This window comes from Camelus bactrianus, chromosome 25 (assembly GCF_048773025.1).
Source record: "Camelus bactrianus isolate YW-2024 breed Bactrian camel chromosome 25, ASM4877302v1, whole genome shotgun sequence".
In the NCBI taxonomy this organism is placed as follows: domain Eukaryota; kingdom Metazoa; phylum Chordata; class Mammalia; order Artiodactyla; family Camelidae; genus Camelus; species Camelus bactrianus.
In genome coordinates, this window is record NC_133563.1 from 20,538,399 (window position 1) to 20,563,059 (window position 24,661).

The window sequence follows — 24,661 nt, forward strand, 5'->3', positions numbered from 1 at the left end:
GCCTTTTTTCACCTCTTCCCATCTCTTCTGGGTGAGGAGAGTGAGGCACAGGGAAGCTGAGCAACGTGAGGACACACTGAAGGGAAGGGCTAAGCTGCAATCCAGCTGCCTGATCCCAGAGCCCCAGGGCTACTATCAAAACAGCAATGTTGGGAAAAAAGGGTTTCTCAACACTTCTTACCTGTTATCCGTTCCTTGTGATCATCGTCCTAGGGCCATGTCTTCCAGGTGAAAATCAAGTAAAAGTCTCATTGGCACACCTCCACCGGCTGGTAAATCCCACTGATTTTGATGTTATACAAATGGCAAGATTTTTTATTTTCTTTTGAATACAAAATTATTAAAATAGTCTTTTTTTTCCCCCAATGTAGTACTGGTCTCCCAATTCTTCTTTCCCCACTCATAAAACTTGCTATTGGCAGAATCGTATTTCACGGTATGAAAAAAAATAAACATGAAGTCCTCAACACACACACAAAAAAAATATACACAGAATGAATTTCATTTTCATACAAAATAAAAATATGGTCCTTTGGTGAAATGACTTTTTTTTTTTTTTTTTAAATTCTTGTGCCAAATGACTGGCCTATGAGCATGGGGATCGGGCGAACTTCACCTGCAGAAATGAAAAAGCAGATTCATGGGAAGCATGCAGAGCAACTCCAGGCCTGGGGACGAGCGGTGCCAGAGCAGGCACAGGAAGCCGGGGCTTCCAGGGGCACTCATTTGGGGGCGATGATGGACTAGAATTCACAGTAGGTGCCCGGGCCTCCAGGTCAGGCGTCAGGACAGGCAGCATGGGCTGTGGCTGGAACGCGGCACCACAGAGGTAAGAAAGGTGATGGAGCCTGCAGGTCTGAGGCTGGTGAAGCTTCGGGTCAGGCCTGCTTTATCTTTGGAAATGCACAGTTATAAGCAAAACAAAAATATGAAGCTAGATAGAATATGTCTAAAAGCAAATGAGCAAGCAGTCGAGACTGTTTTATTTTTATTTTATTATTTGCTGGAAATACTTTTCAGTGAGCAGTGTGTTTCTTCCGAGAGGTACTCCAATGTGATCTCAAGAGTCCACATTAACTCCTTTTCTGGAAACTTCCTTTTCTTAATTGTTGTATTCTTGAAGAGCCTGGGCCATGAAGAGTTTGCCTAAGTTTTGGGCAGTGAACTCCTTGATGTTCTGGCAGTAAGTATTAATCTGACCTGTGCATTTGGCAAAGAGAAAGACAGTCACAACATTCCAGAAAATTGTAAAATGACCTAGAACACTAGTCAAACGAGAAAATCAGCATAATATAGAATCACCAGAATTTTATTTTGTTATGTTTTGAAAAAAGAGTTTGTAAGAATCAATTCTATTTGTTCATAAAGGATAATGAAGAATATAAGTTGTTTTGAATATAAACTACCTTCCACTCTTGATTACATGGAGAATAAAGAAAAACTACAACTTTTTAAAAGATTTTCAACAGGTAAGCACATATTAGCTGTACTGACTGTGCAGATCGGACCAACACTGTCCTAAGACAAGTGAAAAAACAGCCTTGGCTCTTCTTAGCCAGGTAGGAAGGAGATACCAAATCATAGAACGGCAAACTAACCTGACCCAGCTGTTAACCAGTACACTAGCACAGTCTGTGCTCTGGAAATATTAACAGCCTTCCGGCACAACCCTGGAGCCGAGACAGAGCAGAAGCAGGAAGTCCATGTGAGGAAAGGGCGCAATCACTGCTTTTTAAGTCTTAAAACTAATGATCTAATCTGATGCAATGGTTTCATTTTTTTTTTTTTTGAAAGTGTAAGAAATACATTTCTGCTTTATCTGGACCTTAAGTAAGTAATGTATCTCAGTTTCCCAAATTTAATGTATATGTGTACCAGAAAGTTTGAAGGAGTTTGGAATTTCCTCCCACACTAAAAATACATCAATGGAATTGAGAAATTGCAGAAGATCAGCTTTTCTTTGATTAGGATTTTTCATTCTAAGAAATCTCTCATGGACAACTGGCTGATGGAATCAAGCAGTATTTAACAACATGTATAAAGAAATACGGCAGTACAGCTAAATAAGAGCATGAATTGTTATGTGGCCAAAATCAAGCCCGAGCATAGGAAACAAGTCCTCTACCCCTTGAAGGCGGCGTTAAATGTCAGGAATCCCCAGCGAAAGTCCATCCAGAGTTACATTCATATTGCTATAGTACAAGTCTAAGTATCTGTACTCTTTTCTGTTTTTTTCCCCCAGAAATTAGAAATGTGCTGCATTTATGAAATGTAGGTATGGAGGAAATAAAGCTTATAGGCACAGATGGCACCTTTTAAACAAATGTTTATATATTTATGAATTACGAGACAAGAGTCCACTATTTTTAGTGCACTTAATGGTGTCTTCTGGGGCAATGAACAGTTAGGGAAATACTTCTTCAAATCAAAAAATCCAGTTCAAGTCAAACACCCACATACAGACATGGGCTGGGTGCTAGACTAGAACATCAAAAGTAAGGGGTTTGAGCTAAATGATCTTTTGCATTATGAGGTTATAAATATTTTTTTTCTTGGTTTCCATGAAAGATGACTCACATAAAACCTTCCCATTTTAGAAAGTTTATATAATGCCATCTCAAAAGCGTTTAGATAAACACAGAGTGAAGCACTGAAAGGACCTCAGAAACAACAAAGACTGACAAATTGTTAAATTTCAGAAATTACAGGTGCTGGATTCAAATTCATCATTCAATCATTTTAAATATGCCAGCTATTATGACGTATTATTCTGTTTGTGAATCTCTCAGTGTCTTCTGCTTCCTGAAGAGTAAAGAAAACCAGCCTCGCCCTGCACTGGCTAACAGTACCTGCAATGAGCAGAGAATCCATCCTGGCAGGGGGCTGGTGTGGTTTGAAGAGTTTGGACAGATCCTCCTCAGGGAGCGGGGGTTCCCCTCGACTCTGGCGCTGCATATTCTCCTGCTGGCGACGCTGCTGATACTAAAATTCAGAGGAGAAATGATGCGGTTATTTTTCTCTGCCTGAGACTAAAAAAGACCTCCCTGACCTCTGCAATCAGCAAAACCCTATTGCTCTGAATTCCAACCTCGGTTTTATAAATGGCAACCTTAGTTGAGGCTAAATATGGCTACAGTCAAAATTTCCTTGCTGTAAACTTGAGTGTCACTCTGAGCTCTAAGAGTCTGTAACTAATGATTTGGAAAAACAAAACTGGTTATGTGAGAAACAGGGGGTTAAAAGCAAAGAAGCTCAAGATTAGTGAGTAAAAAGGAGTAACTTTACCATCACAAAGGCGTAGGTAACTGCACTACAAGTATGATTCGTCTTTAACTACTAAGTAATGAAACACCATACTGGGGAATTTTTTCAACTTTACCTGTACTAAAAATAACAGTAATACTGATGATGTTACTATTATAACATCACCATTACCGTTACTATTATAACAGTAAATACTATTACTATTCTTAATAACAGATAATCATCTGTGCTATTAGCTCTGCAGCTAAGAATGAATATTAGCTCAGATAATGTTTCAAAAACTTTCAAACTCTGGATTCCCATGACCCTCTGCAGAGAAGGCAGGGGTGTATATAAAGGTATAGATCTATTATAAACTTATAGTTCAAATTACAGTCAAGATGCTAATGCTGTAGCATGCTTACAATAGCAAAGAAAATAATACTCCACACATAGCCTGAAAAGGTAGTAGCCGAAATCTGAAGTCCCTGCTTTCCTAAAGAAGGGGAGTAACTTGCAAAGACTTCTACACTCATGATGGGGTCTGAGAGCAGAAGTGAGACAAATCTAAAAAGGGCTATGAATGGTGCTACTAAGTAAGAATAAATGTCAAATGCAAATTTTTTAAGACATATTAGAATTCTACAGAATAGCTCTTAAGATTGGTCTCCAGAATCAGCTGTCTCATGGGTGACAGATTTTCAATTTGATCCTCCATGTTGAGTCCTTCACCTACAGGAGGAGTCAGCTGGAGAATCAAATCAAGCTGGATTTTTCTCCTCCCCAGATTATAAGACATTTTCACTATCATCATCTTCATCACCATCTTCTCAGTTAAAAAGAGGTACTTTATAGCTTTATCTGTGTTTTTTAAATTCTATGTATGGTAGAAACAAAGTATTTTAAATTTCACTGAATATATGAGCAGTGATAATAAAAAAAAAAGTAATGTAATATTCTGAGACCCACCTAGGTGTGCTTAGAATCCTATAGTTACCAACACTTACAGTACATTTTAATAAATGTGGAGAAGTCAAACACCTCACATGAATATGCATTCTGGAATCAACTTATTTATGAATCAAATACTAAGAACTTTTCAAAACAATACAGTCCAAAGCAATACTCCAGGAGGTGGGAAATTCATGTGGCCTTCAGGCAACACTAATAAAGAAAAGATTAAATGGCTGTAGCAGTGTGGATGTGCATATGAGAATATCCAGGTAACTCTAGGGTTTTTATCTGTATCATACTATCTATTTCACAGCAGTTGGTCTATTATTCCCTATCAAAATTGCTTGCTCTTAATCACAATTGCTCAGGTTTTTAAATGAACTGAAGATTGCTAACTATGCTGCAATGAGCCACTAGCAAACCAATTACAGTTAGTAAAGAAATGAGCTGTGACCCTCTAGACTCTTTCTGCCTCTGATTTTCTCAATAAATGTATCTTATTTGCATAACACTGGCATTTCAGTCTGAGCTTCGCATGCCAGTTCTCTTTAAGACAGGTATTTATAAGTACAACCTGTAAACAGTACATTAGGAACATACTATACAAAGAATGAACTTTTAAAATATGATAGTTACTAGCTAAGAGTTAAGGCTTTAACAAAGATAATTCAGGTCATTTTGAAGGTGACTTGAAGCATCATACTTAGAAATGAATCCTGTTTGCTGAGTTTTCCCACGATACCAACCTGATGTTTCTGCTGCTGCTGTTTACTCGTGTTCCGCAAATACGTGTTATATTTAACTATGTCTTGGCTCATTTCATCCACTCTGTCCATCAGCAACTGAAGGTTCTTCCCCAGATGATTGCTGAAATATAAAGTAAGTATACTGCCACGTCACACTGTAAAAGTTTTAGCTCTACCACTCTACGCAGTTCTTAGACAGGAAACTAACCTGCCATTTGCTGAAAGAATGAGCACACGGCACAAGAAAACAAAGTGGAAGAAAGAATGGGAGTCAGCTTGTTATTAAATTTTCCGTATCGAACCCACAACTGTAACTACAAGGGTGTCTCAAAAGCAGTTCAATTTCTTACTGTCAGAGCACACATATGTCAGAGCAGGAGCAGTCAAACATATTGAGCAGGCTATCTGCAATGTGTGTTTGCTGAACCACCAGGTTTAACCTAAGCTCAGTACTCCTGAACCCTTTTCCTCAGCCCAGCCCTGCCCTCCCCAAATGTGCTCCGGGGCATTCAGATAAGTAGCCACCGAAAGGAAGAACCATGCTGAGACTTCCAGCACATGATTTCTCTACATACAAGGTTCTAAAAGAGTAACAACAGCATTGACTCTGCAAAGCCAAGGGACGGCGGGCGTTCCTTTCCTCTGCCCTTCCTAGAATCTGAAGTACTATCATTCACCATTCTTTTACTCTCCAGAAATTTCTATTGCAGCTCATTTACCAAAATCTTCTTTTATAAAGTGATGCTAATGCTTAGTACAAGGCCTGCCGTACTCACTGACTTATGCCCACAACTACATCCCACCACGGTGAGGCCCACCATACACATATGTACTCTAAACGTAACTAGTTGACAAAAGTACTCATGCATGCATTTCAAACAGGTATTCACTAAACACCTATTATGTTCCAGCCTCAGTGTTAGCAAATAAAGAGACGACAGTGAATGAGACATTCAAGGTCTCGGTCTTCACTAAGCTTACAACTGACTGGGAGAGGGGAGGAGGCAGACAGAGAGACACTTTAGAGAGCATGGTCAGGATATCTCTTTAAAATGATGGCAGGCTGGAAGCAAAAGATAAAAAGGAAATCAGCCATGTAAAAGTATTCTAGGTGGAAGAAAGCACAAGCGCTGAAGGCCTGAGATGGGCAAGAACTAGACCTATGAAAAGAAAAGGCCTAACATGGCAGGAGCACAGAGATAGGGTTGGGGTCAGACAAGCACATACAGGAAGCCTCTGCTGCACCACAGAGCACCCCAACAACACTATGCACGGGACCCTGCCACTCCAGTGTGAATGGTGCTCTGGCCACATATTTTGCCTTAAATTTTAAAATGATCACCTTGGCCGCTCTGCAGAGAATTCACTGGAGAGTAGAAACTAGGAGATGACTAAGACTCTACTGTGGAATGCTGGCAAGAATGCAGAGAAATCAGAAAACTCACATACGGTGGTGAGAATGTAAAATGGTGCTGCCGCTGTGGAAAACCGTTTAGCAGTTCCTCAAACAGTTAAACAGTCACCACACGACCCAGCAATTCTACTCCTAGGTATATACTCAAGAGAACTGAAAACTTAAACTCACACAAAAATTTATGCATGTGTGTTGATATTATTCAAAAGAACCAGGAAGGAGAAAAAACCCAAATGTCTATCAAAGGACAAATGGATAAATTGTGATACATCCATACAACAGAATACGACTGAGCCATAGAAAGAATAAAGTACTGATGCATGAGTGAAACTTAAAGGCACTATGTAAGTGAAAGAAGCCAGACACAAAAGGCCACTTACAGTCTGGGTCCATCTACATGAAATGTCCAGAAGAGGCAAATCCACAGAGGCAGAGAGCAATCAGTGCCCACAAAGGGATGGGGGGAGAAGGGACCACTTAGGGGCATAGGGTTTCTGTTTGGGTGATGAAAATGTTCCAGAATTAGTGTAACAGTTGCAGAGTATTGTGAATATATTAAAAAACCACTGAACTGTATTCTTCGTACTGTGATATTAGAGAGAGAAACAGTGGTGGCTTGGGCTGACACGGTGGCAGTGAGCATGGAGAACAGTGGGCAGAGCTGAGAGACAGGAATCAAGGGTGACTCCCTGTTTCCTGGCTTGACCAGCTAAACAGTTTGGTTAATGAATAAAAATAAATCCAGTTAAAACATGGATTCTATACAGATTCCAACTGTAACCTGAAGAAAATTAGAAAGTTAAATAGAAAGGAAGAGCGTGTGTGTGTGTGTGTGTGTGTGTGTGTGTGTAGATACATTTATCTTTTAATCCCAGGTCTGGTAGTTGGTCCAGCAACTTGGCCTAAAACCTAAGAATCAACTGCTTTTTTCAAATTACATTCTATTTCATATTTATCTTATTACATTGTAATTTTATGAATCACTTTAACTTTTAAAATTTCTTCTGCTTTGGAAGCCAGATTTAGTATTCACTTCTTTTTTTTCCAATTTCTTAGTAGTCTGATTTTAATTCATTCATAACTTGAGCTGATGGTGCAAGTGAGGAATTAAAATAATTTTTCCCAATAGTTAATCCAATGTCCAGACCCACTGTTACATAGTAACACTGCTTTCCAAATAACTGCGGGATTGTAATTTAACAATACTGTGCCCTCTCACAGGCGTTCTTTCAACACACATTACAGAGTACATACTTACTTTTCCAGTCACTCTGTTATAAGATACTATACATAAGACACTGTTGCACTCAAAACATTCTGGTGAGAAGAGAGGAATGCAACACAGTGGTGGGAGAACGCAAGCATAAAAGATAGTTTGGTAGGAACAGACGAGACGTTCCAGATTATCCGACAGCTAACTTTTAAGTTTCTGAAGTAGCTGGAGATGGGAACTGGAGACAAGGAGGATTGGGGGGGGGGGGGGACAGACACTGCAGATACTGTGTGTAGGCAACACATTCGGAGACAGTGGCATGAAAAGCACAATGCATGTGAAGAACTGCAAGTAACTTGGGAAAAGGGCAAGAACGGGAAAAAAAGAGAGCTGGAAAACTGAAGAGGCAAACGGTCATAGCGAAAAGACTCCTGGAAGCTAGGGCTTTAGTTTGGATTCTATTTCAAGGACAGTGGGGAATCAGCCAAAAAATTTTAAGCAAAGGAATAATATGACCATATAATTTGCATTAGCAAGATCGCTGCAATAAAGATGGAAAGGTTAGAAGCAGGAAGTTAGGAGACTGTGAAAAGTAATCAGGAATAGAAATAATGAGGCTGACTTACAAAGTAGCAAAACACAAAGAATAAGATGAAATCACATGAGGAAAGACAGACACCCAAGGAGCACTGATATTTAGGGATGAGCAGAAAAAAATCTCACTGTGGAAAATGAGAAGAAAACCAGAAGTAACCCAGTGGTAGGATCCTAGACTCCAAAGAAAATATTTCAGGAAGGTGTTAGCAACACATTAATTGCTTAAGAGTCTGTAACTCCCAGCAATATCGTGATAAAGTCACTTTTTGCGACTTTAGCAAGAGCTCCAACGACAAAGAGTAAGCGGAACACTAAGTGTTGAGGATAAGTGGGAAATGAGTAAATACAGACAGAGACATGTAGAAAATTCTATTAAAAAGCTTGACTAAAAAAAAAGAGAAAATGGAGTAAAAGATGAGAGGAAATGGTTAACAACGGTTCGAGGTCAAAAGGTGTTCTTTCTATATCTTTGTTTTCTTAAGATGAGGGAGGCTTAAGTAAGTTTAAATTTCCTTACTTAGGAAGATGCATGTTCAAGTATTTAGGAGTTAAGTGTCATGTCCACAATTTCCTTTCAAATGGCTCAGGAAATAAAGTGCACATTTTTGTCTACAGAAAGAGCAGGTGCAAACATGGCAACATATTCAAATGATGAATTCAGGTAAAGGTTTATGGGTGTTTCTTGTATTATTATTCTATCAATTTTTCTCAACAGCCAAGCATTTTCAAAAACATTTTAAAATGGGAAACAACAGTCAATAAATGTAACAGAAAAGAACCAGTTCCTCTATAGAGGAACTGGAGATGTCTGAGGAAAGAGTGTGCAGAAAAGCAGAGGCCCGGAGGCCACCCCAGGGGAGACAATGACCCTTCACTTTCCCCAGTGGGAGGACTGAGGCCCTCAGAGTCATTTAGATACAAGAAATATTGTAATTAACTACATGGGTAGTTGTTAAATAAGTAATTTATGTCCTTAAGGGCAAAAGAATTTCACAGAAGGGAAAGATCACCACCAATCCTCAACTGGATGATCAAGGAGAGAGCAGTGACACTGGAGAAAGCCACGAAGGAGAGTTACTGGCACTGCAGAGAACAGATCTATTATTCTTTCCCAGACCTTAAATCTTGGAGGCTGACTACGCTGATTGTTAGCAATGAGAAAGCTGCTGCTAGCATAGACCTTCCCTCTCCACCAAAAGATGCGGAGCACCAGCTTTAATGTAAAGTGAGAACATGATGCGCTGCAGGTGTACCTCATTACAGTGAAAGACCACAAGCACAGGTATGTGGACTATAAACATTTCATAGCATTGCTGTTACTGTAATGCTCTTCAGAAACCTAACCAGTAAGAAATACTTGAAAATTTGCACAGTAGAGGCAGGACTTGAAGGGCAAAAGGAATTAACAATAGCACGTAACTATTTCACAGATAACGTTATTCACAGGAAATCAGGTCCATTACCAAGAGCAATTTTACGGGGCCCTTTTCAGTACCAGTTCAACTAGAATACTGAAACAGGGAGTTATTGTCAGAAGCTTCAATAATATACCCTTTTCTTTTATTGCCAAGGGAACAACTGAAAACAGACAACTTAAACAGATGTGAGCCGAGACAGGCAGTGATAAGTCTGCTCTGGCTGTAGTATCAACTTATCCTTAGTATCCTTCATATCTGATGCCCACCCTTAGTTTACTTTTTTAGAGACAAAATAAAAACAAAGTTGTTTTTTCATGTGTGAAAAGTTGAAGACTGTGAAACACATTTTTAAAAATTAATAAAGGCTGTTATGAAGTAACCATTACTAGAACTTCCACATAACAAAATTAAAATTGAGAATTAGAATTTTTTAATGAAAAGGAATGCAGTATGTTTTACTCATAGCATAGAGCAAATTCATCAGGTAAATCAAAGAGCTTGTATACACATATGGGTTGTGAATAGCAAGACCAAGTGAAATATTTAAGGAGCCGCTTAAGAATGATTTCTGATGTGGTTTCTCAGAAAAAAAATTTTTATGGCAAATGGCCTGATTACCATCATCATGCTACTAATGTTAGAAATTAAAATTTGAGAGGTACAAAGGTTACATTTCAGTCTTTTAAATTAATATTATCAGTGTTGGTCAAGGTAACAGTCCATTAGTATAAGCACTGCTTCACGGTTACTTTTTTTTTTCCTCCCAACGGGAACACCAATTTACCCTTTAAATAACTTCAAATGGAAAGCAAAGGGCTTCTCTTCCTAGTTCACATAAAATACAGAAGATAAAAACTATAATAAAATATCTGTCTAGATTTTAGTTGCTGTAGCGAACTAGGAACATTTTCCTGGCTATTATAAATGCTGCTTTGGACAAACAGACATTACAGACCAACTCATTGGTAATGGGAAAGCAGAGAAGGGCTCTATTTGTTTTGTATGCTCAATAAAGGAAGCTTGGGAAAAGGTGAAGACATAAATTATGTAAGCAAAAGCTTTCACATAGTAAATCTGAAATTATTATATAACTATATACTTAATATATCAAATTGTAACCTTGCATGCTGAAAAAGGTTCTTAGCTCAAATGCTTTAAATACAGGTGCACTGAGCATGTTTGTAAAAGCAACAAAGAAAAATATGACCTTCTACAAGAGACAAATTAAAGGGCTGTTATGAATTTATGTTTGCAGTCAAACAGTACACTCTTTAGTGCCAAATTAGCCTTGCAACCTGGCTATATTACTGAGCACTCTGTTTACCATCCAGTTTCCATCTCCTTCCCCTGGACAGACTTCCTAGTGGCCTCTGTGATGGATTCACGCAACAGAAGGTGGCACTTCAACCACAGTCCTACCCATCCCAGCGCAGAAGAAAAACACTGGGTATGCTGGTCCTTCTGGGTTTAGCCCACTTGTCTTGTATCGAAGGATTCTGAAGTCTGTGTATTCTTCTGTGCAAGCTTCTATCTGGGATAACTAGAGATCTGATAAAAAAAACTGATAAATAGCTAAATGTTCCAAACTGAGCACCTTGCTATTCTCAGACATTCAACAAATGCATACTGACTGATTGCCTGCTCTTTCCATTGAATCATTCTACAGGTCCGCTGTTAGCCCTCTCCTACCACAAAACAATCACTAACATCAAGCTTAAAGGATATTTAAGAGGGGCTACACACATGATTCTGTTCATATTTCTGTCAAAAGCAGTAAGTGAGGGAAAATGAAACATTAATTCCATTAAGGAAATAATCTGTTTTGGAACACGTCAGTCCGCATTTTACCAATATAATAAATAATACCTTAGCAACTGGACAGCTAAAAGCAGTCACAATGGAGGAAACTGTGTCACCACTGCCTAAGATAGTAAAAGCCAGGGTCAGGTTCAGGAAATTCTAATTTTAGTTGAAAATTCAAAAAGGAAGTTTACTACTAATAGAGTCTACATCTGAACAAGAGTAAGTACCACCAGGAAAACAAAGAAGAATTTTCGGTTTTCTCTCAAGCATTATTACATATCCAGACATAATACCATAAGCCTCTAAGGACAGTGTACAATAAATAAAGCTGAGACAAATTTAAAAATCGCTCCCCTATGGGCATTTACTAAATCAAAATGACACAGCAAAGATAGCAGAGGGTTCTTTTAATAACAGGAGATACTACAATTCAAACACTGTCTTGCTTTATCAGTAAGCTTGGCTTTTCCCTAGGACTGTAGCAGGGCTGGACAAGTACTACATGTGAACACTACATCTTAAGAGCCTCAAAATGTGAAGTAATTTTTTTTTTCTTGTTTCACAGGTTAAAGTCTAAGTAAAAGAATCTTTAGCAGAAAGTGATTTAAAAGGGGGGTGGGGGGGACCTTTCATTAGACAGGACCGCTTACCTGCTAGCAAGACTGAGCAATTCATGTTTATCTGCTACAGCTGACTTTTTCTCAAGCTCCCACATTAGGACGTTGATCAGATGTGAATTTTTAATTACAATCGGCACTTCTTCAAACATGTGCTCAAAGGTGATATTTCCCTTTTTCAATCTGTGAAGCATGTTAAAAAATATGTTAGTCTGGTGGTCAGAAGGAAGTGTTAAAGTGACTATTTCATACATCTTTCCTAATTACAGACCCTCTCTAGGATCTTTGTTTCATTAGCACTTTTTTTAAAAAAGGGAAAGCAACTAGAGTTTTACAGAGTTAAGCATAAGTTGAGTGACTTGAGCAACTTTGAAAATCATCTGAGTTTGAGCTATAAGACCAGAAAATAAGACTCTTGGCAAAAGAAACTATTCTTTCTCTATATCAGGTAACTTCAAAATGTCACGAATACGAAAATGTAAATGTCATAGTAAGTTATGCTATATAATCTATATCTAAAATATTTAAAATAAATAGCCAGAAAAGAGAAATACTCTAGTTCTTGGAAAATTCGTTTTAAAAGCAAACTGAACTAAAGAGATTAAAAAAGCAGAAGGCTTACAGGGTATTCCACATACAATGGTTCAGAACACAGCAAGAATGCAACTTCTCATAGTTTAGTTAGAACTACCAGACACAGGAATTGTTCAGGAGTTAGCTTTTCTTTTTAAATTCTTTGCAACTGAATTTCTTTAGGAGTCAAAATGGGAAACTACCAATGAACTGTCTGTCCCACAAGAAGTCAAAGCCACTAACTTTAATTTAGTTAAGATGTAAAACTTCTTCTAATTAAAGAAAATGAAAGAATTCTGACTTATTTAAAATGTTGGTATAAAACATTCCAATGCCATTATGTAGGATCACAAAACCGCTTTATCAATTCTCTGCATACCTGTCACCCATTAAATATCCAAAAAGCCACATTCTTCATTTAAAATGTTTGTATCGTTCCACCCACCAACCCCACAATGAAACAGATCAGAAAACAAGACATATAGTTCGCAACTATTCAGACACAAAACTTACAATCTGACAGCCGCTGATTACTCATCCCATCTCCCTGTATCTAATCATTTATTTCTTCAAATCCAGTAGCTAGCTAATTAATTCCCACTCTAACTGAATTCACCCATGGTGAGAACAGATGAGACATTCCATAAAGAACAGTTTAAACATGGAAAGGGAGAGATCAAGTGGCACTCAGCCATGCAGAAACTTCTCCCGTCCACATGGCAAAAACATTACCACACCACCACCAGCGATTCAATAAATGTAACAAACTAATATCTTAAAAGAAAAACACCCAATCCTTAACATATGCCTCATAGGCCCCCAGACACTTACGCTTCAGGAGAAAAATCCTTCTCTTTACAAACTTCCATCAGTTTAGGAGTCAGTCTGTATGCCTTTAGTGAGAGAGACCCTTGGGCAGTTTTTATGGGATCTCAAATAAGGAAAAGAGAAAGAAATTACTAAGAATTTTGACACTATCAGTGCTCAAATAACACTGGTTCTAGGCATATTCTGTTACTTACTGTATAATCTTTAGAAAATGAAGATCAAAATAAATAATCAGAACACAATCGGAAGCAGATTCAAACCAGTATAGCAAACAGTAACTGAAAATGTAGGAATCTATTGCCCTACTTATAATAGGCAGAATAACTTCCTTCTGAAAGTAAAAATAGGAGATTCAAAATAGTTATTTTCAAATCCATTCCTCAGCTAGAACCAGCAATCTTGATGAAGATTAAACACAGCATATGTTCTACACATCTTATATACATCTTGCATAATTAGAAGGAAAATACTGATGAATATTAAACATGAAAATTCACTGGATACATCCGTATACTTCTTCAGTCAACTAATTTAAGTGAATGCTCTGAAAACAAAATTTATTCATTTTAATAATCGCTGTTCAAATTTTTTGGTTAAAACAGATTCTAAAAACAAAACCACTAAAGTCAAAGTGCAATCACAAGTGTCTTTTTAGTTTTAGAGAAGCTAATTTTGTCAAAACTAACTGCTTAAACGCTCCGTGAGTCAGGGAGCTTAGCGCTTTGCCGCACGATAACCGCTCCGGCACACCAATATTCGCCTGAAACCTGTGTTAACATTCATGTTGTCTGAAACTTAACACAGTGAAACTTTTAGCAATAGGTGATAAAATGAAAACCAAAATAGATTGAAACAAGTGGAAAATTCATCAAGGTCTGATGATGCAATGTTTCCAGCCAATATAAGTACACTTTAACAACTTGTTCTTTACTGTAATCCAATTGTTAACATACTGAAACAATTTGGGGGCAGCTCATAAGATTGATCGTATTCATTAGTATTTTTTCTGACAGATACTCAGGACGTTACATTTACTTCTCAGCTGGAAACTATATGCAAGTCTGCCAGATATGGCAAACTGTGAGTGTTTGGGGAGGGGGAAGGCTATAAAGCTGTTAAATTGCCTACAGTTCTGATACAGCACAGAACATCTGGTCTGGAGAGCTTGAGGAAACACCATTAAATAGGCCGAAAAGAAAAAAATCTTTGTGCTAAGAAACAGTCCAGGTTTTGTACGCTGCTGTCAGAGGTATAAAAAAAACTTGGCACGCTGTGTTATGATTGGTCAGTCACGTACAGAGCCAGACACTCCAGCAATCGGGGTTTGTTAGACATCTGGTCTAGTTCCACCAGCCCCTTCAAATGAGGGAGGGGAGATGGAGGAATAAAAATGAAGCAGCTACTCCAGCATTCCAAAATGTACACATCAGGGCTCTGATAGCAAGAAAAATAAACAGAAAGAAGGAAACCCTGTCTAGACGTAGCTGCTGCTGAGGCTGCTGCAGAAACAGGGTTGGTATTTACTTGAGAAGGCCTGCCAGGCTGCTCTTAGAGGCAAAAAGGCAGAAAGCAAAAATAGTAGTAGTAGCAATAATATTAAGGGAAGAAAAGAATAATAAAGGAAACTCCTACTAACCGTAAATGAGAACGACAGATTCTTCAATGGCATGCTGGTAACTGAACTGAGAGTCCAGAAGCGCCCGGGTGACGAACGAGCCATAGTACGTGGACTGGTACCAGCCCACGTGCAGGTGATCAATGTTTACGTGGCGAAGGCTCCGCATCATTTCCATCTGATACTGAACTAGATGATGGGGGTGCAGGGGACAAAGGAAAAACTATTCAATGAAGTCACCATATTAAAAACAAGCCTTTTGGGAAACAAATTTCCATACAACTATTTATTAGCTAAAGGGAACAGGTTTCCAGATTTAAAATTCATTTGGTTTACATATAAAGAAAACAAAATTAAGCTTTCAAATCATCAGAGCATTCCTTTCCTCATTAACAAAAAAACATTTTGTAGAAAAGGTATTAAAAATGGAATAATAATGCCTTATTGCAAACAAGGAATTATTAAATGTGGTCTCTACTTTTAAGAAAAAATTTGTGTAATTACTAAAGTGGTTGAAGGAAGTTTCAATTGAATTAATAAGTGAGAATAGTTATCAATGTCTTCTTCAATGCAGCTTTTAGAACTGAGAAGTTAAAATCATCAAGAAAACTAATGGAGAAACAATTAACTACCACATTATTTAAATATGAACAGGATACAAGCTGTAGATAATTAAAACTGTAAGAATTCATTTTTGCCTTCATCTGGTGCCCCCTGCTGCATGTGCTAAATTTTAAAAAGAATTCTTTTTTCTTGTCTGTGTGTTCTTTTGTGTTAAGTCATCAACACTGTTTTGTTTTTTTTTTTTTTCATTAGAATCGAGTTATATTTTAAGCACCATGTAAAGAATTAAATGGTTGGATGACTACTCATGAAATTAATGACTGTAATGTATATTATTAACTTCAAGCAATGTTACTAGAAAAATAGGTGCAAACTGACAATATAATAAATAATATATTTTTAAAAGCAATATAGCCCAATAATGAGTAGCAAATACATAAAACAGAAAAATATTATATAGTTAACATAATATCCAAGCTATTTCTATTACATGAATGCATGGCTACACTGAATAAATATGAAAAAATTAATATTTTGCTTAACTCAGAATCTAACAATTTCATTTTAGAAACTCTTAATCAGGTTTTAGCAAAAGTAAAGTTAAATGTCATTTCCTTGTTTATAGTGCTATGGTTTTATAAAGCAAACAAGATTCAGGATCATAAAGTATAATCCTCAGATGGACACAGTCTTTTCAACACTTGTTACTAGGTAAAGCAATTATAAATCTGCTTAGTCCAAGGAAAGTTATCTTTCTCTTGACAAAAGATGGCAGCCAAGTATTCAACTATTTAAGAATTACACATTTTTTGAAGTTTTGTTTTTATATAAAACATGATGGCTTCAAGAAGCAGCAGTATAAAATTAATATGGTAATCTTATATCAATTATCTTTTATCTTAATTTTTCGTCTCTGTAACACATAAGAAACCCCTTCCTAGTCAGTTTAATGGATTCTTATTAAACACATAAATATGGGATAGAACTACTGCTATGGTCTCTTTCTGCTTTAAAATTTCACAACTATTTTAAAGTAAAACCACTGATTCAGCTAATAAAATTTAATCAAATTTAGTTTATGAATAGAAAAATCCTAGTATCATCAGTAAAATAGGAGCCAGAACTAAATTTAATATTTAATTTAAAGGGATGGGAAACGGGAGATGGGAAAGATTACCAAGTAACTGACAATACAAGCACACTTCTATAGGATGAATTTTTTTTAAATTGGTACTTCCAAAACATGTTAACTGTACAATTTAGCTATGATAGAAGCAGAAGTCAGATTCTACCAACTAGCAATAGTAGAAAAGAAGGAAAAACCTGGAATCTAGAGATCTAGGTTCTCAAGTCAGCGCTGCAATTTCTCCCACAGGGGACCTTGCTGTCTTTCTCCGATGCTTCCTGTGTCCAGAAGGGTCTGAGAGTTCATCCCAGTCAGAATGCTACGACTCCACACTGTTCACTGGACATGCTAATTGTAAGTAATGATCTTTCTATGAACTAAAGCAGGACCTCTAGCATTAATAATTTTTAAAAATGCATTTATCTGAAAAATATTCCGTGATCTTACTAAACCAAATAGCCTGTATATAATAGATTTTATAATAGCATTTTCAGGATGCATGAGGTAAAAACCTTTACGATCAGCAGCAAACTTTCAGACTCTTTCTTCATTCCTTCTTCTTCCCTACCTTACAGCCCCCTGGATAAGGATGAGGAAAATGCAGTATTTCTCTCAGCTAGGGAAGAGACTAAGATATGAGGCCTGCTGCTCTGTGGAGTTACCATGTAATAAATACCAAAATATTTATTTCTAGACACTGAGGAATAGAGAAATAAACCTCTATATTATGGGTGGGGGTTAGAGGTGGAGCACTCCCATTTTCCTCTTCTACAGGTTAGAAAAATCATAACATACAAGATTTTTGAGGCTTTAGTAAAAATTTATTTTTAAGGTCATGAGAGTTTTCATATGACAAATATTACAGACGAAATTACAAATTTAAGGGTTCAAAGCAATGACAGGTGAGTTAATAAAACTGCTTTTGAAAATCTACAATGAACTGGAATTTCACTATTCACAAAAAATATGTGAACTTTCAGGTCATTCTTCATCTTGGTTTGGCTTACTACCCCAATTTTTTAAATTAAAAAACACTTTAAAAAAAAAAATGTGTGTCCTCTTGGAGGCATCCCACAGAGAAAGAAAGGATCTGAAAAGACTGCAAGTGATCCTTGAAAAGGCGAGAGTGAGGGTGCTAGAGCCCCCAAGTGAAGCAGGGGTGCACTGAGGCCCAGTCCTCACCAGAACTACACATGAGGTTCCAACAAATGCATGGTTTGCTTTGATTTAATAAAAATAATTTTTTTAAGAAGTCATATTTTCTATTACATGCAAGCCAAGGAACAAGAGACAACTCAGGAACAGCCAAGTGAATTTTTAACTCTGCAGGCTTTTAGGTCTATGTCCTTGTTCTGATGTTGATGTAGACATGTGACTCTTGTCTCCCTTCACCCACAGTTTCTCCTCCTCCTCTAACCCAAGTTCTCAAAAAGTGCAAAGTCAAACCCTGCAAAAGCTTCCTGGTAAACCTAAGGAGGGATAAGACATGCAGAGCAGACTGTCCCACTTAACTGTCTCAAAACTGTGCTCCCAACACCTCCATCAATCAGCTAAGCTGAGCTGCCACACCAGCTGACACCTATTTACCCCTCTGACAAGGAAAAAAGGCGTGACACAGTGACATGCCAGTAAACTTTACAGGGGAAGTAGGACCAGCCATGCCAGAGTCTACTCTCCCAGGCAAACGCCATTGCTTTTATGGCTATGCTAATCCCTCCCAGGGGTTCCGCTTGACGTGGAGAATACACTGCGGGTGGGTAGGGAGGCATGAACAAGAAACCCGGTTTAGCGAGGACACTGATGCAAACAGGGAGGGGAGGAGGCTTGTGCTATCTGGAAGTGGCTGTGAGGATGCCAGTGGACCAGCCCCCAGGTTCGGGGGGGGGGGCGAGGGTGATGCTATTTCCTTCTCATTCCCAGCCATCCTCACCTCCAGGCTGGAGTTTTAAAAGAAGGGTATAAAAGATGTGGCTAGACACAGGTAAGTGCCCCACCTTACAAAGAAGAGAATCACAGCAAAAGAAACAAAGAAAGGAGAAAGAAAATTGAAGTTCCTTGACACACAGTCCCATACCTCCCTATCGCTGAATTGATGCAGATGAGAAACAAGGGTTTATCGGCAACTTTGCCAATAAAAGTTGGTTCGGGGTTAGACACACTTTCATTTTTGTTCTAAAGGTCTCACATTTAACAGAAGTCCAAGCGGCAATTTCAGCGATATTCACTTCTAAGTTAATGGCTAAATATTTCTGGAGAATTTTCCAAAGATGAATAGCAAGGGAAAACTTTTTGGGAGAGGGGACTACGTTAAAATTTATGATAATATTCAACAGAAAGGCTCAGGATTGTGTAGTGAAAAGTTTAGGAAAGAACGTTTTAAACATTCTTAGTCTCCTACCGACTGAGGAGAAACAGTGCGCAGCAAATGAATTTCAAAGACAAATTGGTAGTTACTACTAAGCCAACTCAAATTACTAATACAAAAGCTACACTTAGATTCAACTGAGGTGGTGCTACAAAATTTGGAAGGATTATAAAAATGAGTCGAAGAGTTATAAATCTCTTCAACCTCTACAACCGTCTTAATTGGTTACGCCTCTCCCAAGCAAAGGAGAGCCTGGTTTACAATATTGAATACACTAGAAGTTTGGCACCAGTGTATTCATATTCACTTTTTCCAGATACCCTCTTTGCAAAACAGTCAATCTTAAGTTGCCTAGAGCTAAAACTGTCTTAACTGAGGTAAGCTGCCCAATAACTATTCCTTTCAAAAATCCACATTTGTTGGGCTTTCTCTTGTTTTTATCTTCAAATATGAAAACACTGAAAATAATGTGCTGTCTCGTATTAAAATGCTCTATCTGCACTCACAGTGGCAAACAACCAAATAAGAGTCTGAGATCTGAGTTCTCCTGAAGACCACTGGGAAGGACATGAATTAGAAGCTTTTCAACTCAGCAGAATAATTAATTAGCATTCTTTTCACTTTCAATTCCTCACCTTTATTTTAAAAATCATCTCTATTTTATTACTTTAAAGTGAGACTTCATGAAATACAATTTATCACCAAAAAACAGGAACAAAGAATTACCACAGTTGGCCAGGCTGCGATGAGCTGAAAGCAGAAAGCTAAAGTGGAGGCATACTCTAAATAAAACTCAGTATCTGTCTCACAGACGTCTTATTAGGGAACTCTTAGAGGACAAAGTAATAATCAAATTTAAATTTTAAAAGTTAAAAACAATTCAATGGATCTGTTGTCTTATTCAATGACTTAACGTCTTACAAATAAACCTAAAGCATTTAAAATATAATAAAATCACATTAAAAACACACACTGAATCAGCCTGGAGGAAAATGGCAAGGCTAATAAGCACCAGGAAAGAAACCAGCACTTAGTAAGCACTTTTTATGTCAGACTTCCTGCTAACTGGTCTACAAATGATATCTGACTGTATTCCTCACAATAACTCTAATGAGCTAATCATGATTATTGAAATCCTTTTAGAAAAGTTGTTTACCACAGCTTACAGCTTGAAAAAGTGACAGGACTCAATCTGACTTCAGGCTTTCTGACTCCAAAGCCCAGGCAACCACCCATTTACAGAATCTCATCTCTTCTTGCTGATAAAGTGTTGAGTAAATTATTTCTGAATCAGTACAGCATAACAGATACAAAAGAAATACACTTTCTAGGTTTTCAGAAACCACAGCTTGTGCACATCTGATCACCAAACAAACCGTTTTTAGCACTACCAGCAGGATTTTAAGCGATAAAACGACCTTCAAAGATTTTTAAATGTTGAGATCGAAAACTTACCACAAATATGTAATCAAAACTCCTAAAATACTGCATTCTATGTTACTATTTGCAACTTATGCCAGGACTACTTTGTAATTAAGAACTGGCTTAGATCAAGATGACCTGCACAAACACATCAAGTAAAGGAACAAAGAGAGAGGGATCTAGTACACATGCTCTTTGCAGCAAAGAAACTAAGCTCAATCAAGAGATGCAAGTATCTTTAAAAGCAAACAAACAAACAAAACCCCACAACTCTGAAACAAATCAATGATTGCAACAAACATGACAGGGAAAAGGAATACATCAAAATCTCCTATCTGTTCTAGCACTAGGGCTCACCTAAGTAGAGCTTTCTAAGAAAATAATTACAAGTCTCTTTTCCAGCAGCACCATGGGACACCAGTGAGCACCCAAAGGCTAAGAACTGTGAAGACTCTGCCCCATTATTTAATAACACAAACTATTCTGTGCTTTCCCCCTTCATATCAGACTTTCTGCCAAGCCACACATACGTTTCAGGCAATGTTCAAAGCTAGTAGCAGATGTAGATTTACGCAAACAGAATGTGCACTTGAAAAAAGAATTAAATAAGAGTCTACTTTGGGTAAGAGAACTAAAGAGTACACATTTCTTAAAACTTCCATATTCTCTTCACCCAGCATATAGTAGGTACTCACCCTTCCCCTCCACCAATACAGCTGTTATTAAGGCCACTCTGGGACTGCTTAAGAATTATGGCCAGAGTTCAATTTCTCACAGTAAACTGTCCAATATAAATTAGACTCTACCTAGAAAGTAACCTGTTCTATTTAAAAAAAACTAAAAATATTGCCTTTCTTAATAATCGTATCACAAACAGTTTTTAAACAGTTCATTTGTCCTGGGTAGTTTAATTTCTTCTTTAAAGCATTTATGAATTCTGACAAATAATTTCTTCTGAATGCCAAGCTGGAAGTAAGGGAACAGGGATGTATGTACCACTCTTATCTTTTAAAACTAGCAAAGCTTTGAAAATTATTGGAAATAGGGGTTTTGAGGTTTTTTTTTTAAAGAGATTTTAATGTATCTCAAGAGGCCTCCTATGAATAAAACTGGATTCTTCACAGAAAATACTGTGTATATACTGCAACAAATTCATATTGTTATCTTCTTAACCAAATCATGAAACATAGCCAAGAGATCCTATTTCACTGAAGTTATGAGAATTTTATACACACACACATACACACACACACACACACACACACATGCCCTTGGCTGTGAAAACAGATGCAAGAAAGATGATAGAGCAACTAAGTTAATTGTATGTCATTTGAGATCTGTTTACACAAAGTGAATTCACCTTGATGGGACCAAGGGATATAGAGCCCCTTCCTTACTTCTCATCATGAAGAATTCTTACTTAAAGAATAATATAATGACCACTGCTACCTCTTGCTACAATTAAAAGCACAGTATGTTGGAAGACCAAATGAAAATCTCTGGATTTAGAAAAATATTTCATGTTTTCATGAGGACAGGTAACATCCCTGTCATATTTAGAGCTATGTATCAGGTATTTGATTAATGCTGGCACAAAGTCAGGTGCCGAAAGAAATGTTTCAAAGAAATGTGATTGTTGTTAATGTACTAGAGAATGGTCACATTTATCAGGAAATGATAGCGATTGATCGATCTCCATCTTACCATGTTCACAAAGGACATGAAGTAGCTTGCATTAAAACATAATCAGTGAAATTAGATCTAGGGAAAGTATAAATTAGAATAAAGAAAGCAGAAATTGAAGGTGAGGCACAGACCTGAACAAAGTGAAGCAAACCATAGGCATTTTGATTAAAATGCACAAATTTAGGTCTGAGCATTCTGGCAATCAAAACAAAAGGGGAAACATGGTGATTTATATTACCCAAAGGGAGAAAAACATCAGAGCTCAAAGTAAGACTTTCTCTAGTTCTCAATCCTACAATAAAATTTTCATGTGGGATTTCAAAGGAAAACTATTGTGCAGTTTTTGGAGAAGCAAAAGACATTTGTTACAGAACAATCACAATTGATTAACCTTTTTTTTTTTTTTATAAATCTACGATGTTAATCTAAAAACAAGGAGACAATGACTCATGAGCACTTTTCACAACACAGAGAACAGCTGGTACAAGTTACCAAAAAAAAAAAAAAAAAGAAGAAGAAGAAGAAGTAGAAGAAGAAGAGCGAGCTACTAAAATGAATTGTTTCATCCTGTAAGAAACTAGCTATCAAACTCAGGCTGTTCAAAAAATAGAATGGGATGCATCAGTAGTGAGCACCAAATATTCAAAATAGGGAACAAATGGTCACTTTCTGGAAGTACTGTTTGTAGTGTGCAAGCAAAACTGTTCATTTTGAAACCATTGTCTGAGCACCACCTGTGCTGGGAGCCTGACAAAGTCATAGTGACATGTTGTTTAATAAAGGTGCTCCCTCCTCAATACAAGCTAATTGGTGGCTAATTAATGTATTATTCTCTCTGAACCTTAATTTCCTCATCTAGAAAATGGTGGTTTCAACTTCCAACCATGTGATGACAGCAATTTTAAAAACTTACCTCCGGTCCAGATGGCCGTTTGCTTTAACGAGCATTGTCAGAGTGACTACTTCCTTAGGTAGTGCACTCTGTAGAAGTATACCCTGACTTTATCAATCCCACCCTCCATACCTACTCATGCTATGTTTTCTCCCTCAGTGAGAGGCCACCTTCTTCCACACTCAGGTCATATAGTCAGTCTTCTAACTTCTTAGTAGCTGTCAAATTTGTTTTCTCCAAGACAGAAATCATTTAGAGTGTTTCTAAAACTTTAACTGGGAAAATGCTCATGAGATGCCAAGAGGAAAAAAAAAGTAGAATATGTGAATAACCTGGGTTGCCCCTCCTCCTAAAAAGAAACACTGGAAACAAATATGCTAAAACGGTAATGGTGATAGCTCTCCAGGGAGTGGGATAATAAAAGATTTTTGTTTTCTTATTCTTATGCTTATTTTCCATGGTTTTCGGCAAAAGTGTGCAATATATATGATATTAAAGGAGTACATACACATATCAACAGAATTTTCTTTTGCAGGTCAATTTGTTACATTTAACATAGTCACCAAATAATCTGGGTACCAGAGCTTCTAAACTGTGGGACCAGGGAACAAAATACAGTATAGACTATTCAGAATCTAAAGCAGTCAACCTGGTCTGAATACCATCTGCTATGGACTGAACTGGGCCCAAATGCATATGTTAAAGGCCAGCCCCCAATATGATGGTATTTAGGGATAGGGCCTTTGGGAAGTAAGTATAGCTGAGGTCAAGAAAGTGCAGTCCTCACAATGGAGCAAGTGCCCTTGTAAGAACAGACACCCCGGAACTTGCCTTCTCTCTCTCCAGCCACAGGCAGTATTGAGTCATCAGGCTATGTGAAGACACAGCGAGAAGGTGGCCTTAACCCAAGGAGACAAACTTCACTAAACCCTGCTGGCACCTTGATCTTGACTTCCAGTCTCCAAAACTGTGAAATATATAAACTCCTGTCGTTTAAACCATCCAGTCTACGGTATTTTGTTATGCAGCCCAAGCTAAGACATCATTTTTAACACACATTAGCTGTGTAACCTATGACAAATTACCTCAGCCTAAGTGTCTGCCACCGTAAAATGGGAGGAAACAGTATCAACTTCATGAGGCAGTAAAGAGGATTAAATGAAATCATTTGTAACAAGAACTTGGTGCCTTAAGTAACCTCAAGAAGAGCTCAATAGGTTTTCACCATCACCTATTATTCAGAAATGCTATTTATAATACAGAGGTTACGGTACTTATCTGCATCAAAGGAAAGTTTTCGGAGAATTGGGTCTGATTAACTTGGTCCCCAACTGTCGAGTAAACTCCCCTTTCCATCGGCATTTTGGGAGTAGGAGGAAATCAGGAAAATGGGGGAAAGGATTAGAGGCTGTATATGTGGCTACTAAAACACAGTCTATGGATTTGTAACATCAATTTCATGAAACAGAATTCATATGTACAAACAGGAATATGATCAAAAAATAATCTACTATGAAAAAAGATTACAAAAGGAAAAAATACTTCTGAGACACTAAAATTATAAACGAGTTATATTCAGTACAAT

At 37.6% G+C, this 24,661-nt stretch overlaps 1 protein-coding gene across 1 annotated transcript in view; it reads right to left on the minus strand.

Moving 5' to 3' along the window:
- Positions 1-976: 976 nt before the first annotated feature.
- Positions 977-24,661, minus strand: part of EIF3H (eukaryotic translation initiation factor 3 subunit H) — an 81,176-nt gene continuing 57,491 nt past the window's right edge. Inside the window, exons 3-8 of the mRNA XM_010972576.3 lie at positions 15,043-15,210; positions 13,410-13,509; positions 12,039-12,188; positions 4,944-5,064; positions 2,850-2,982; positions 977-1,200 (exon numbers count right to left, since the gene is read on the minus strand). Of these exons, the coding sequence (XP_010970878.1) occupies positions 1,103-1,200; positions 2,850-2,982; positions 4,944-5,064; positions 12,039-12,188; positions 13,410-13,509; positions 15,043-15,210 (770 nt within the window). The 3' untranslated portion in view covers positions 977-1,102. The remainder of the gene's footprint in view (positions 1,201-2,849; positions 2,983-4,943; positions 5,065-12,038; positions 12,189-13,409; positions 13,510-15,042; positions 15,211-24,661) is intronic.